Source organism: Microcaecilia unicolor, chromosome 10 (genome assembly GCF_901765095.1).
Source record: "Microcaecilia unicolor chromosome 10, aMicUni1.1, whole genome shotgun sequence".
NCBI lineage: Eukaryota > Metazoa > Chordata > Amphibia > Gymnophiona > Siphonopidae > Microcaecilia > Microcaecilia unicolor.
Window position 1 is genome coordinate 29,738,781 of NC_044040.1, and position 17,071 is coordinate 29,755,851.

Sequence of the window (17,071 nt, forward strand, 5' to 3'; positions counted from 1 at the left end):
GAGAGAGAGGGCAGACACTGGGTGGCAGAGAGAGAGCGAGACACATGCTGGATAGAAGGAAGACAGTGAAAAGATGAGGAAAGCAGAAACCAGAGACAACGAACTGTAAATATATATTTTTATTTTTTTGCTTTAGGATAAAGTAGTATTGTAGCTGTGTTAATAAATGTTTATAACAGAACATGTAAATAAGGTAATCTTTTTATTGGACTAATTTTAATACATTTTACTTTCGGAGAACAAAACCCCCTTTCTCAGGTCAGGATAGGATACTGTAACAGTACTATACTGAATTGACCTGAGGAAGGAGGTTTTGGCCTCTGAAAGCTAAATGTATTAGTCCAATAAAATGATATTATTTGTTTTATTTCTATTTGTTAATTTGTAAAGTGGTGATTGGTATTTGTTAGTTTTTTCAAATTTACATCTGCTGTCTTTATATTTTGCACAGTACTAGAGGACATTATCTGTTTCTTTGGTGCTGCATTGTATGCAGAGTCTGGCATCGAGGGTTCGGTTTAATTTTTGTCTAAATAGAAAGTTTGTGATTACTTGTTCTATAGTGGATTAGGGTGTATCTGTATTTGTGAAAAAGACATGGCTTTTGGTTGGCATTGACTGTGCAGGATCGACGATCTGTACTAATCTGTCTGTTTTCGTTTTACAATAGGTGAATTGATGTTCTAGTGCTCACTGTAGTGTTTAAGATGCTTTCCTTTTCCTTGTGTGACTCGTACAAATTACTGCTTATGGTATGGTAGAATTGCTCTATAGGTCCTGAGTGTTTTGCCTAGTACTGGATTTCGGGGGGTGTTAAAAAATGACCGGCCCCAGGTGTCAACTACCCTAGCTACGCCACTGGTTGAAGGGTACAGGCATTTAAGTTGGGTCGGTAGGGTATGCCTTTTGAACAGGTTAGTTTTTAGTGATTTCCGGAAGTTTAGGTGATCATAAGTTGTTTTCACGGCTTTTGGTAATGCGTTCCATAGTTGTGTGCTTATGTAGGAAAAGCTGGATGCATAGGTTGATTTGTATTTGAGTCCTTTGCAGCTTGGGTAGTGGAGATTTAGGTATGTTCGTGTTGATCCTGTTGTGTTTCTGGTTGGTAGGTCTATGAGGTCTGTCATGTATCCCGGGACTTCGCCATAGATAATTTTATGAACCATGGTGCAGATTTTGAAAGCAATACATTCTTTGATTGGGAGCCAATGCAGTTTTTCTCGGAGGGGTTTGGCGCTTTTGAATCGCGTTTTTCCAAATATAAGCCTGGCTGCCATGTTTTGAGCAGTCTGAAGTTTCTTTATGATTTGTTTTTTGCAACCCACATAAATTCCATTGCAGTACTCAACATGGCTTAGAACCATTGATTGTATCAAGTTGCAAAATGTTTCCCTCGGGAAGAATGGTTTCATTCGTTTGAGCTTCCACATTGAGTGGAACATTTTCTTTGTTGTATTTATTTATTGGGATTTATTAACCAACTTAATGAAGAGATTCACCTATAATTTACATGCAGGGATTTACACCACGGGCTCTGTTCCCATCCCTGCCCCATCCTGACAGGCTCTGACCCTTCCCCATCCCTGCAGGCTCTTTCTCCGTCCCACAGTTACTGCAAATCCCCATCCCTGAGTCATTCTCAAATCTGATCCTTATTAAAATTTGTATCTGGAGAAAGGTTATGATTCTTGGTGCAAGAGTTTTCAGAAAAGAGGTGGAAGAGGGTAAGCGTAGAATATGAAATTGCAAGAATCAGGCTCAAATGATTGCCATTCAGGAAGCGGAAGGGCCCAATCAGTTCACACTGAAGAAAACATTGTGATAATTGAAGAACCAGGTAGTGAAGTGACATCATTTTAGGTGAAGTAGCCAGCGTGAGTGTAGGCTTATTACAAATTTATTCAGAATGATATATTCCAAATGTCATTAACATTGGTCAAGTTTTGACAGACAAGCAGAAAATAAGCTTTGTATATTTTTCTTTTAAATACAGTCAATCAAAAATTCTAGTCACAGCTAATAGCCTGATTAGACATTTTGATCACAGTTAATCTCATTTGTAATCACTGCCTGGATAATGCTACCAAATAAAATATCCCCTCTGACCACTGCAGCACTATCCAGGCAGTTAACCAGATAGTGGCAATATTCAGCCCACTACCCAGTTTAAATCTCCAGGATCGGTAGAAATCAAAAGTTTCCATGGGCGGCTATGATTTGTTTGCATGGTCTTCCCTTTTGTGTGAGAATATCTTGTCGGCACTTTGGGCAGAAACGACAAGTTCATACAAAACAATGTGGAGGAGTGGCCTAGTGGCAATCCAGAGGTGGCCGGTTCAAATCTCGCTGCTGCTCCTTGTGATCATGGGCAAGTCACTTAACCCTCCATTGCCTTAGGTACAAACTCAGGGGTAGATGCACTAACAAAAACCTTAAAGCCCTTCCCTTACTGCTTCCTTAGCAAATCGGTAAGAAACGGGCATGCATCAAGGAAATTGCATGCAAATGAGCTGCTCGCTGCTAGCTCATTGCATGCAATTTCCTTCCAAGCCAGTCTGCCAGCTGAGCATGCGCAGAGCAGCCAAGCATTATGCTGGCTGCTCTACGCATGCCAAGGACATCCTTTAGCTCCGTTAAAAACAAAAACAGTTGTGGCAGCAGTGGATTCGGGTGGCGGCCGCGGTGAAGGGCACAGTGCTTGGCGGCTGTGAGGAGGCAGAAGAAGGGGCCGCAGCGGCGGCGGCCATGGATCAGTGCGTGACGGTGGAGCGGGAGCTGGATAAGTGCTGCAGAAATTCAGCGGCTACGGCAGCAGTGCGAGCGCAGCCTGCAGAAGCTGACAGTACACAGGCGGCCTGCCCTACCCATCCACACAGACAACCCCGGGGCTGGAGCGCAAGTGCCGAGCGGATCACTTCGTGGGTTCTATTGAATCCTTACGTCTTTAACATTTATTTTACCCACTTTGCTGACCGGTATGAAATATAAACACACACCCCCACCGCCTATCCCTATAGAGTAGAGAGCAGTTCCACGAGCTGTGCCTTCCGATTCCCTCACAGCAGCCCCAACGAGAGGTGCAGACCTCCCGTTAGGTTTTCCACGGTGAGGGGATCGGAAAATGGTAGTGCATCTCATTATAATACGAATTATACACATCCTATATAATAAAACGCACCTCCAACATTCTGAAGCTGACTGCATGGCTGAGGCATTCCTGCTCTCTGTATCCATCTCTTGAATTGACATCACATACTTCCGGGTTCGTCACAAGCAGAAGTGACCAACCACACGAGGTTTCTCAGCTTGAGAATGTTGGAGGTGCATTCTATTAAATAGGATTGGTCAGTTCCTTGAAGCACAGCCAGAGCTCAGCATCCTGCACAGTAACACTCAGACACCAGAGAGAGGGTGTGGGGGCTGACACCAGAGAGGGGGGGAGGTATCTCTGTCATACACACTCTCTCTCTCTCTCTCTCTCTCTCTCACAGTCAATGTCTTTCTCTCTCTCACTCTCACACACTGTCTGTCACACACTCTATGTCTCACACTGTATCGCATTCACTCTCTATGTGTCACACAGTCACTCACACACTCTCTTGGTCTCATAAACTCAGTCTCACACACACTCTCACACACACTGTATCTGTGTGAAACACACTCTCTCTCACACTGTGTCTCACATACGCACTTGCACACACTCTCATTCTCACACACACACACACTCGCACATTCACTCTCTCTCTCTCACACACACATACACTCGCACATTCACTCTCTCTCTCTCACACACAGTCACTCTCACATACACTCTCTCAAACATACACACTCCCAGGAAAACCTTGCTAGCGCCCATTTCATTTGTGTCAGAAACGGGCCTTTTTTACTAGTTATAATACTAATTTGCTCATCTGCATTCCATTTTCGTTAGCTGCTACCGTGCTAGGACAATGCCCTTTTGTGCATGTCCTGGTTTACTACTTGCACGTTAAACTGGCTAGAACCAGTTTAAAACCCACATTGCTGGCTCATTTAGGTTAGTGCATCTAGCTCTTAGATTGTGAGACCTCCTGGGACAGAGAAATATCCAGTGTACCTGAATGTAACTCACCTTGAGCTACTACTGAAAAAGGTGTGAGCAAAATCTAAATAAATGTTCAGCAAAGCAAAGGCTTGTGAGTCAGGCAGCTGGACAGAGTTCTAACCAGGTGCTGGTTGCTGGAGTGTGAGAATCTACCCCATTACCACTTCCTTTTATATTCATGAATGCCTGTGAATTGTTTGGCACCCAGCTGTTGTTTGCCCATTTTGTCTTTTGGTGTCCTCATGGCTGTCTGAGCAGAGTAACAGGACAAACAAGGACAGATCAGTATTCCTTTCCTTTTGACTGTTATTATTTGGCAGTTACTCTGCTTGGCACAAGGATTAGTACACTATTCACACAGGCATGGGGGTGGGGGGACGTGACCTCATAATTTTGTTCTGTAAGTATCTTTCAGCTCCAAATTCAATTTTCCTAAATGTAGCCACCCCCACCCCCTTAAATGTTTACTTGGCATGATGCTCTGATAACAACTTTCGGCTTGGATTGTTAGCTCTGGCTTGTAGAAAATGAATACAGCTGCTCCAAAATTATATTTAACCAGCCTATTTTCAAAGGGTAAATGTGTACCCTGCAAACTTTAGGTTTGTATTATATACCTTTCCCAGTAATATGTTATTTCATGTATCTATTTTATCAGAGTTTTTTTTTTCTATTGAAAGCCACATTATCAGAGCCTTGTTTTGCAAAAGAGCAGCATTAGATAAAGGTAGGCTTGTGGGTAGATGTGTTCATTTAGATTCAATTAAATCTGCTTTGTGAGCTGTATCTTGAGCAGGAAAGTTTTCGATTTATCAATGTTCTGAGGCTCATACATCTTCAATAAATCACACTGATCTATCACCAAAGAAGAGGCAGTCATGCAGCATTTAATGAGACTATATTACTGAGAATTAATTGGCCTGCACTTTTTGACAGCTCAATCTTCTAATAATTGTTCTACCAATCAGATTCTAAACATATTGTTTAACATTTTGTGAACAATTTTTTTTTTTTCGAAAATGAAGCATGATTACAGACAACTTTGGAAGAATATTATTAAAATGATGTATTCACTGAGGGCCTTATTCTATAAAGGTTATGCTCCTAAATTTATAAGCATAATTTATTCTTCCAATTATCCTTCCTTCTTTAGCCGATCAGTCGACTATGGCCCTCGGTCACTCTATGGATCAGTGTTCGCCATGCCTTCCAATCTCTCACACCTTCTGCAATGTTTATTCCAGTATCTTCCTTGACAGTATCTATCCAACAAGTTCTTGGTGGACTCTTTTTCTTTTGCCACTAACCATTCCAAGCATGATGTCTTTTTCAAGGGACTTGCTTTGCATGATGTGACTAAAATAGGAGAGCTTTTGTTTTGCTACCTTGGCCTCCAGCGAGATTCTTGGTTCGATACGTTCCCCTGAGATGGTATGGACCGTATCGCGTTGAGGGGTTTGCATGCTCCTGTGAAGCAGAGAGCTTTGCGGGCGGTAGTGTAGCTACTGGCAGGGTCTCCCAAGCCAGACAGGTCACTGCAGAGGAGCTAGACAAGCATGTACCCCTCTCAGTTGTATGGCAGCACTGAGTTTGTATCAGCCCCCTCAGAAGTAGTGACTCTGTGGTATCAAGCTGAAGGGATCCTTCAAGCGGCAGCCATGAGATCAATGATTTGCATGGACCTGGCCTTTTGGGATGGAATGCAGTAAGGGTCTGCACAGTATCTGTCATCTTCTGCCTTCTACACCAGATAAGCTAAGTACGGCAGTGCCACACATACCGAGTGGTTGTCTGGAGAACCTTTTTTGGAAAGACCTGGCAACCTATCCAAATATTCTGCCAACATATTATATGGCTTCTAAATGTATGCTCCTAAATTTACGCTCCTAAATTGTGAGCCAAATCTAAGCTCCAAAATAGATTACACTCGTAAATTAGGAGCATAAATTTTAAGAGCGTAAATGTAGGAGTATAACCTTTATAGAATAAGGCCCTGAGAGGGCAATTCTATAACAGGGTACCTATAATAGGAACCCTATTTCCTTTACAGAATACTAGCCTAAACAAGTATATATCTTGTCGTTACACCAATTGTATCTTTTCCCCTGGAATGGCAATGCCATAACAGGACTTTGTAAGCCACATTGAGCCTGCAAATAGGTGGGAAAATGTGGGATACAAGTGCAATAAATAATATATATACACTTAAAAGTTAGGCATGAACACTTATGGTAGCCATAAAACTGGTGTAAGTGTAGGCAGCTAATTGCAATAGATATCCATGCAACTTACAGTATACTATAAGTTACATGAGTGTGAGCCCCATCCATATTTATTTATTTATTTTATTACATTGTGATATACCACCAATTGCCAAATGGCGTCTTTTTAACCCAGTTAACAATAAAAGTTCAGGGAAGCAGGAGAGGAGAGAGGGAAAGAGGGGAGACAGTTAAATAATGTAGCCTGGAGGTCCAGAAGGAAAAGCTTGGTTAAAAAAACAGGATTTGATATGTGTTGTTTTTTTTAATTAGGATATGAAGGTTCAAATTTGATATGGGAAGGCAAGGAATTCTAGAGTTTTGGGCCCACATATGCAAAGGCAGTAGCTTGAGTACTATCGAGACGTATAACGGAGGGAGAGGGAAGGTGAAGAAGGGTTATTCGTGGGCGTTCCAAAATTTACATGCGTAGTTATAGAATATGGCCCAGTGCGCCTAAATCTACGTGCCAGGATTTACGCCATGCTTTAGTTGGAGTAAATGGAGGCATGTAGTTTTAGGCACTGAGATATCAACTAAGCATGTTTATCGTTTTTCGTTTATTTATTTTCTATACCGTTTCTAAATTGCATACACAAACCAGTACGGTTTACATTCTTTAAAAATACACAGAACTATACACCATGCCTAAATCTTGGCACTGCTTATAGAATACGCTTATCACTGATTTGTGTGCTGATTTTTAGACGCCATATATAGAATCTACCCCCTAGCACTATTCTATAAAGTATGCGGATCCTTTATAGAACAGTGCTCACTGCTTACATTTTTCAGTGCCATTTATAGAATCTAGTCCTGAATGCCTGTAAAATTACTGTCCTATAAGCTTCAAATGTACATAACGCCTTAGAAATCTATGTAAGTTGGACAATTCCCACGTTGACCAGGAACTCCCAACTCTGCATGAGATGCAATATAAGCCGCTGATGAAGGTCTGTCTTATACCTGATAGTTTGTCTCGTGCAGTGAGGAGGGCCTAGTCTCTGCTGGCGGTGTGGCCAATCCCTGGGCATTTAGAGCCGTATGTTTTGGGAATGTAGAAATGTGCAAGTATTTTTAAGCAAAGCAGCATGGTTTTTAGGTGATTTACGGGACCTTTTTACTAAAGGGTTGGTGCATGGCAACAGGACTGCCATGCACCAATCTAGAACTACCACCAGGCTACTGTAGAAGCCCCGTGGTAATTCTCACCCCCAGCACACGCCATTTTCAGTGCTGCAAAAATATTTTCTATTTTGTATTTTCTATTACCACCGGCTTAGTGCAGGATCCCTTAATGGGTGGTGGTAAGTGCTCCCCCCCAAAATGGCTGTGTGGCAAGTGGTTCACTTACTGCATGGCCATTGCTTTTTGTGAAAAAAGACCACCACTGCTGATGCTAGTGCAGGCCCCCTTTTACCGCAGCATAGTAAAAGGTCCCTTTAGTGAAGCAAGAGGGGAGGATCCAGACCGAAGGTATCTTTGTGGATGATTTTACATGACTTGAAATGCAGGGTAGAGGCTCACAACTCATGCTAAGGTAGACATGATTATTGGGGAAGAAGTGTATATTACTGAACTGGAAAAGCCCTGTGTTGCCATTTTATTGGCCATGGAATAATCTTCTGCACAAACTGATGTCATTGGAGATCCTGGGAGAAAAGTATTTCTCTAAATGCTAGAAAGTCATTCTGATAGTATGGGGGACCATATATTCATCAGCATTTCCCTAGAGCTTGGAGTGAGATTATTCATTGGAATAAACCAACGAGGTTGCTTTGCTCTGATAATTCTTGCATGTTGGAAGTACCAGACTTCTGACTTTTTCAGCTTGAACATACAAGTAGAAGGATCTATTCTGTAGATGGACCTGTTGAGTGCAACAAGTTGCCCGCCCCCCTCAGGAAACAGAAGACATTTGCAGTGTTTAAAAAATTACTAACGCAACATTTGTTAGAACAAGTAGCCTAGTGTTATGAGAAACAGTGACTGTACATTCTCTTGTATGATTGAGTGTTGTTGAAATCAGATTATTATTTGTTTGCCTATATGGCATTTATAGTTGGGTATTGTATAGTGTTTTGTTTTTATATGTTTTTATTATTATGTATGTTTGTTTGCACTCTGCTCTGGATAAGGGCGGAATATAAATTATAATAAATTAAATGAAATGGCTATCTGGGTGTGGGTGGGTGAGTGAGTGAGTGAGGGGGTGGGTGGGCTGGTAAAGGAGGATAAGAGCAGTGTATGGGAGGACCTTTGGGTGACGTAGGGAGCTAAGGGAATAGTCAGGGAGTGTTGTTGTGGGTGTGTATGTGGTTGGGGAATCCTGGAGGATAAGCTCAGATCCAGAGGCACCAGGAGAAAATGGAAAAAAGTTGGGGGTACCTTTTCTAGGTCATATGGATTGAGACTGGCTAGTGAGAAGGAACAAATCATTATCAGCAGCTGAACTGTGAGTGTTGTAGTGTTTCCTTTCATAATACTATAATCTAAGATTTTACAATATGTAAACCATGAGCCAAAATAGAAAAGCGATTTTTCCGTCAACTGCAGATAATTCCCTAATTCTTAATGCCAAATATCCCATGAAAATATCAGTTTACCAGTTCTCTTGGGCCATATGGTTCACAGAAAGTGACAGCACTGCCATGCATAATTACACCACACTGTCCTCCAACCTCGCAGTTGTTGCATTCAAACCTGCAAAAGGAGAAAAAGGAAAGGCTTGAGTTGAAATCCTGAAGAGCAGTAAGTGAAATTTTAACAAACTATAAGAATGTCAGGACTCATAAGTACATAAGTAATGCCATACTGGGAAAGACCAAAGGTCCATCAAGCCCAGCATCCTGTTTCCAACAGTGGCCAATCCAGGTCACAAGTACCTGACAAGATCCCAAAAAAGTACAAAACATTTTATACTGCTTATCCCAGAAATAGTGGATTTTCCCCAAGTCCATTTAATAATGGTCTATGGTTTTCCTTTAGGAAGCAGTCCAAACATTTTTTAAATTCCACTAAGCTAACCGCCTCTCTGGCATCGAATTCCAGAGTTTATAGTTTAATTTCTTTATTAATTTTGTTATAAACAAAGATTACAAATCTTTGAAAGATACACCAACTTTAAATTAACACTACAGTAATGTAAGTCTTTAAGGAAAAAGAACATCAAAGAATAGCAGTAGATTGGTGAGGCAAGATTTCCCTTCACTAAATCCATGTTGACTTTATCTCATTAATCCATGCTTTTGAATATGCTCCGTAATTTTGTTCTTAATAATAGTCTCTACCATTTTTCCCGGCACTGACATCAGACTCACCAGTCTATAATTTCCCGGATCTTCTCTGGAACCTTTTTTACAAATCGGTGTTACATTGGCCACCCTCCAATCTTCCAGTACCACGCTCAATTTTCAGGATAAATTACATATTACTAACAATAGCTCCGCAAGCTCATTTTTCAGTTCTATCAGTACTCTGGGATGAATACCATCCGATCCAAGAGATTTGCTACTCTTCAGTTTGTAGAACTGCCCCATTACATCTCCAGGTTTACAGAGAATTCATTAAGTTTCTCCAACTCGTCAGCTTCAAATATCATTTCCGGCACCGGTATCCCACCCAAATCTTCCTCGGTGAAGACCGAAGCAAAGAATTCAATTATTCTCTCCGCTACGGCTTTGTCTTCCCTGATCACCCCTTTTACTCCTCGATCATCTAGCAGTCCAACCGATTCTTTTGCCGGCTTCCTGCTTTTAATATACCTAAAAAAATTTTTTACTATGTGTTTTTGCCTCCAACACAATCTTTTTTTCGAAGTCCCTCTTAGCATTCCTTATCAGCACTTTGCATTTGACTTGACATTCCTTATGCTGTTTCTTATTATTTTCAGTCAGTTCCTTCTTCCATTTTCTGAAGGATTTTCTTTTAGCTCTAATAGCTTCCTTCACCTCACTTTTTAACCACGCCAGCTGTCGTTTGGTCTTCCGTCCTCCTTTTTTAATACGTGGAATATATTTGGCCTGGGCTTCCAGGTTGGTGTTTTTGAACAGCATCCACGCCTGATGTAAATTTTTGACCCTCGCAGTTGCTCCTCTAAGTTTTTTTTCACCGTTCTTCTCATTTTATCATAGTCTCCTTTTTTAAAGTTAAACGCTGACATATTTGATTTCCTATGTATACTTATTTCAAACCTAATATCAAATCCGATCATATTATGGTCACTGTTTTCAAGGGGCCCCAGCACCTTTACCTCCCACACCAGATCATGCGCTCCACTAAGGACTAGGTCTACAATTTTTCTATCTCTCGTCAGCTCCTGTACCAGCTGCGCCATAAAGCAGTCCTTGATTTCATCAAGGAATTTTACCTCCCTAGCGTGCCCCAATGTTACATTTACCCATTCAATATTGGAGTAATTGAAATCACCCGTTATTATTGTGTTGCTCAGTTTGTTTGCGTCCCTAATTTCCTTTAACATTTCTGCATCTGTCTGTTCATCCTGGCCAGGTGGATGGTAATGCACTCCTATCACTATCCTTTTCCCTTTTACATATGGAATTTCAATCCACAGTGATTCCAAGAAGTGTTTTGTTTCCTGCAGAATTTTCAATCTATTTGATTCAAGGCTCTCGTTAATATACAATGCTACCCCACCACCAATTCGATCCACCCTATCACTACAATATAATTTGTACCCTGGTATGACAGTGTCCCACTGGTTAGCCTCCTTCCACAAGGTCTCAGAGATGCCTATTATATCTAATTTTTCATTTAGTGCAATATATTCTAACTCTCCCATCTTATTTCTTAGGCTCCTGGCATTCGCATATAGACATTTCAAACTATGTTTGTTGTTCCTGTTTACATCATGCTTAGTACTTGACAGTATTAATTTGCAATATTTTGTCTGATTTTTATTTTTATTTAAGGACACCTGATCTACTACGGTCTCTTTTGCAACCTCACTATCAGGATACCCTATCTTCACTGTTTTGGTGATATCTTTGAAAGATACCTTATCCCGAACCATGCGTTTTTAAGCGACTGTCGGCCTTCCCCCATTTCTAGTTTAAAAGCTGCTCTATCTCCTTTTTAAATGCCGATGCCAGCAGCAAACCCTTCCCCAGAATGTTGCCCAGTTCCTAACAAATCTAAAACCCACCATAGTCTTATCCACGCATTGAGACTCCAGAGCTCTGCCTGTCTCTTGGGCCCTGCGTGTGGAATGGGTAGCATTTCAGAAAATGCTATCCTAGAGGATCTGGATTTGAGCTTTCTACCGAAGAGGCTAAATTTGTCTTCCAGAACCTCTCTCCCACATTTTCCTATGCCATTGGTACCCACATGTACCAAAACAGCCGGCTCCTCCGCAGCACTATGTAAAATCCTATCTAGGTGACGCATATGGTCGCAAGGCTTCATTCTGTTTCTGTGAGTCTGACGTCCTGCACATTGTATGTGCAGCAGGACTTCAGACTCAGAAGAAACCAAACGCAGGAAGAAGACTTCGGCTGGCGGGGGTTGGGGTCCCCCGCCAGCAAAGGTACAGACGGCGATGGCGGGTTGTGGGGGGGGGGGGTTGAGAGGGGCATCGGCAGGGGGGTCCAGGGTCAAATTTATGGGGGCCCAGGCCCCAGTGGCCCCATAGCAGCTACGCCCCTGCTTCATCAGATCGGAAATAAGCTTAACTTACATATCACATATTTGCAAGAGGAAGTACAGGGGTGGAACATGGGTCACAGGCACAGCTCCCACTTATATGCATAATTATTTAACAATTGTGTAATATTTATTTATTACGATTTATTTTCCACCTTTCTGAAGGAATTCACTCAGGGGCCTTTTTACAAAGCCACGGGTAGCGCGCGCTAAACTGGCATTACCATCAGGGTAGCGCATGCGCCTGGTGGTAATTCCAAGTTTGGCGCATGCTGAATCCTGTGGTAAAAAATATTTTTCTATTTTCTACCGTGGGGGGCATTCCCAGCAGTAATCAGCAGCATGGTCATATTGGCAAACCTGCATGGTTACCATGTGGGTAGCGCATGAGCTCTTACCGCTAACTCAATGGCTGGTGGTAAGGGCTCAGGCTCTTAAAGAAGCACATGCTAGTTTTAATTTTTACGCATGCCCATTTCCCGGTCCATTAAAAAATGGCCTTTTCCCCAGCCATGGTAAAAAGTGGCCCAGTGCGTGCCCAAATGATGTGCCCACATTACCGCAGGCCACTTTTTACTGCGGCTTTGTAAAAGGACCCTTCAAGGCGGTATACAGCAAGAATAAGTCAAACATAAGCAATAGACAATTACAGCAATAAAAATATTCAAACAACATGCTACATTACAATGTCAACACAATACACAATAAAAGATTTTAATAGATAGCATAAGGTGTAAGAGTAACAGGAGTAAGGAAGTAAGGGACTTTTACATGTTGACTGAGGTTCCCTTCGTGTAATATTACACTTTGTTTAAAGGTCAGAACCCATTCAGTGTGACATATATGCAATAAGAGTGAAAATCGGGGGTGGAGGGGGGGGGGGAGAATTTTCACACCACTGTATGTCTGGGTGCTTTGTTATAGAATTGCCCCGCTTTCCAGCCTAGGTGTCCTGTTGTAAAGTTATTCTCATACTGTAAGCAAATGGAGGTTTTATACCAAAGTACTTTTTTGTGTTAATTTTTAGGTATCATTTATTTATGATTTAGAGTATTTCATAATTGATGAATATGATCTATAGCTATATAATGTATTCATCCATCTTCAGGATTTAATTTACTTTAAGGTGATTGCACACAATGAGGAACATCCTTATCTAAGATATCTCCATTCTTGTAGAAATTCATCATTTAAGTGAGGTTAATGCTCAGTAATTCTGGGGATACTATCGCCTTCAAACAGCAAGGCCATAGATCTTCCAACTCCAGTCCTTTGCTGTCGCTTGCAATGAGGAAGGCCATCATCTTTCTCTTTTCCATTCAACTCTCCTAACATTTTATATAAGCAGCCTTGCTAGCTTTTGCCTTGAAAGCTTTCTGAGATGCTGGTAATGCTATGGATACTTCCCAGAGGATTCTTCCAGCTATCATTTTTATTCACGCTCTATTCATCTTTTAGCAAATGGCAACAGTTTCCACACCCTCCTGTTCGCTGCTGATTCTTGATATCAGCAAACATATTGACATCTGTCTGGTTGTGTTCCTGGACAGCAGTACAACGGTTGTTCTAGCAGATGGAAAATGTGTAGCACCTCTCTGCTCATTCTCGCATGTTGTGAATTCTAACGTTTCACATTTTCAGTAACTTTGCAAACATTCATATGGCAGCTGCACAGAAATGAAATTCCTGCTGAGCTGACTTCAAGGTTAAACCTACAATAATTGGGAGCTGCTAGATGTCATTGAAGAAACGGAAGGGGCACGTTGTCTTTGGAAACATTTGGAAATGACTTTGGGACTGTAATCATAACTCAGCAGGAGGTGAAATCTATCTCCTTTGCCGGGGGAAGTAGGGAACAGATCCTGTTAGCTGATGTATAACCTCTTCTAGCAGGAGAAGAGGAATAACCTGTAGTTTGAGCAGCAAGCTGAGAACTGCAGAAGCCAAGGTTCAGATACCTGGGCAATTCATTTCACCTTCTGTTGTCCTGGGTCAGAGGTGGGCAACCACAGTCCTTTGGGGCCAGAGAAATACTTGTTGCACCTGAATGTAAGTAGCTTTGAGCTACCAATGAAAAAGAATAAGCTAAAAGTAAATAAATCAATGTAGAGCAATGCTTTGCAACCCTCTCCTGGAGGCACATCTAGCCAGTGGCGTTCCTAGGGGGGCTGACACCTGGGGCGGATCGCCGATGCACCCCCCCGGGTGCAGCGCAACCCCCCCCCCCCCCCCCCGGCGAAAGAACCCCCTCCGGGTGCCTGCCACTGGGGGGGGGGGTGCCACGCGCCTGTCCGCTTCATTCGTTTCCATGCTCCCTCTGCCCCGGCTGGAACAGGAAGTAACCTGTTCTGGGGCAGAGGGAGCACAGAACAAACGTAGCGGACAGGCAAAGGGTAACAAGGAAAATGTACCTGAGTAAGAGGACTCGGATATATATCCAGGAAAACTGGCTTGAGTGCCCAATAAGCCTTTCCTGAGTTACAATCAGTGAAAGCATCTTTCCAAAAAGTGTTTTTGTATAAAAATAAATAAATAAATAAAAAAGTTAAGTGAAACTGTGAAATAGAATCCTCTAACTTACCAGATATTTGGATTTAGTTCCTGCTGTTGGTAGGAGTCAAAATCATCTCTTAGAATAATGCTGTCACTGTGAATTTCCGCTGGGAAAAGAAAGAAAATAATTTATTTGAATATTCTTGACAATACTTTCCCTTAACAAATATTTATTTATTAGGATTTATTTACCGCCTTTTTGAAGGAATTCACTCAAGGCGGTGTACAGTAAGAATAGATCAAACATGAGCAAGAGGCAAATACAGCAGTAAAAAAATATTCAAGTAACAATACAAAGTGTGGCATGGTATACTACTTTTGATTGTTCAAACCACTGGTTAACTAACTCTCTTTCTATGCATATACCAAATGGCGATAGGATATTCGTCTCACAACATAAATGTCATCCAGCATTTCATTATAACTACACGTGGAGGGGCATAATTGAATGGGGCGCCCAAGTTTTCCTGAGGGCGTCCTCGCAGGACATCCCCGCGAAGGGGTGGGGAAATCTGTATTATTGAAACAAGATGGGCGGCCATCTTTTGTTTCAATAATACGGTCGGGGACGTCCAAATCTCAACATTTAGGTCGACCTTAGAGATAGTCCATCTTTTTCGAAAATGACCTTCTCCCCGCCTTCGAATTTGGACGTCTTTGTAAAACGTCCAAATTCCAACTTAGACATTTTTTAAAATGCCCCTCCACATCAATTAGAAATTCAACAGCATTTTATTTAAGCCTATGTAAAAATAAAGACATATAATAGAGAATGCAAGTTTAATGTACCATTTTCCCAAATAATTTTATTTCATTTCCCTAATTTCTCTGGTATTCTTTAAATTTATAAAAAAAAATAAAATGTTGAAAACAACAAGAACAAACTGACTTATGAGAATAAATATTTCTCATGCCATAGAGGGGATAGAGTTGTCTTGAAGAGCAACATTTTACTGCTTTCATCTGATTCTACAGATCAGATCTAAAAAAGACTTAATAAGCAGAAATATTGTACTGAACTTGCAGTAAGTTATTTATAATACATACCTAAATGAGGGTGCACAGGAACTTCAGTGGGAGCTGGAAAGAAGAGAGAAACATGCTTAATGCCTCATACTTCATTTAATTCCCTATACTGTCTTTCATAACCAAACACCAAGGAGGTTTACGGCCATTTCAAAATATCAGAAAAGAGAGAAATGGAACTCCATTAATCAAATGAGAAAGTGGAAAGACACAAAGAAAGAGGCATAACAATGAACAGTCTAAGGGAGTCAAGAGCATGCAGGCCTATATATTATCATTTTTCATAAAAGTTTTCTAAGGGGACCTTTTACTAAGCCGCGTAAGTGTCCACGTGCGTCCAACACGCGCCAAAATGGAGTTACCGCCCGACTACCGCGTTGCTCTTGCGGTAATTTCATTTTTGGCACATGTCCGATATGCGCGTCTGAAAAATATTTTTTATTTTTGGCTGTGCGTAACGGGACATTCACTAAGTGGCATTTGATGAGCTTAGGTCATTACCGCCTGGATTCTTTACCACTAGGTCAATGGCTGGCGGTAATACAGGTTTCAGACCCAAAACGCCATTAGATCATCCCGCAAATTTCGCAATCTACACTTCCCGAGCTGTAAAGGACTAAAATACAAGCTGACACACGCTACCACCTTCTCCTACATAAGCACGCAGTTGTGGAATGCATTACCTACAACCTTGAAATCCATTGACGAAATAACCAACTTTCACAAAGCTCTGAAGACACACCTCTTCAACAAGGCCTACAAAGAGAACCCATAACTTCACAAAATTACTTCACCAACCCACCCAGTTATTAAAAGGACACCTTTTATATTATCCTGTTTATCACCTTTCACTCTCTTTTCCTTTACTTTTCTCTGAACATTACTAATTGTAAGTGTATAGATACTCTTTGTAACTGACACCCTGGAATGAACATGTCTTATATAACTCTGTAAGCCACATTGAGCCTGCAAATAGGTGGGATAATGTGGGATACAAATGCAATAAATAAATAAATAAAATGGACGCACGGCCATTTTGATTTTGCCGCACGTCCATTTTCGGCAAGAAAAAAAAAGGCCTTTTTTGCAGCCACGCTAAAAAATGGATCGGCGAGCGCCCAAAACCTGCGCCTACACTACCGCAAGCCATTTTTCAGCGCGCCATTGTAAAAGGACCCCTTAGTGTCACAAATATCATAAAGCTTTTGCGCTATTGTTTCAGTTTGGCTTCAGGAATGTAAGGTTAAATTATGTTTTCATATTCTATCTGCTAAAATTGAATTTCCAATGCACAATAGCTTACCATTACAAACTAGTGATGGAGAATTTCTCACAAGCTCATATTTGGGAATTTTTTTATAAATTCACACAGGAGCTAAATATCTTGCACTCTCTTTATATGCAATTTATTTGTGACATATTTAGCACACATGAAGCCTCATTTTACATAAAACATAGAGACTGGAATTGAGATGTTCAAATCAGA

The 17,071-nt window shown here is 41.4% G+C and overlaps 1 protein-coding gene across 1 annotated transcript in view; it reads right to left on the reverse strand.

Annotated features, from left to right (window-relative positions):
* Positions 1–17,071, reverse strand: part of RELN (reelin) — a 568,089-nt gene that overhangs the window by 336,705 nt on the left and 214,313 nt on the right. The window contains exons 5-7 of the mRNA XM_030217170.1: positions 15,607–15,639; positions 14,588–14,666; positions 8,952–9,048 (exon numbers count right to left, since the gene is read on the reverse strand). Of these exons, the coding sequence (XP_030073030.1) occupies positions 8,952–9,048; positions 14,588–14,666; positions 15,607–15,639 (209 nt within the window). The remainder of the gene's footprint in view (positions 1–8,951; positions 9,049–14,587; positions 14,667–15,606; positions 15,640–17,071) is intronic.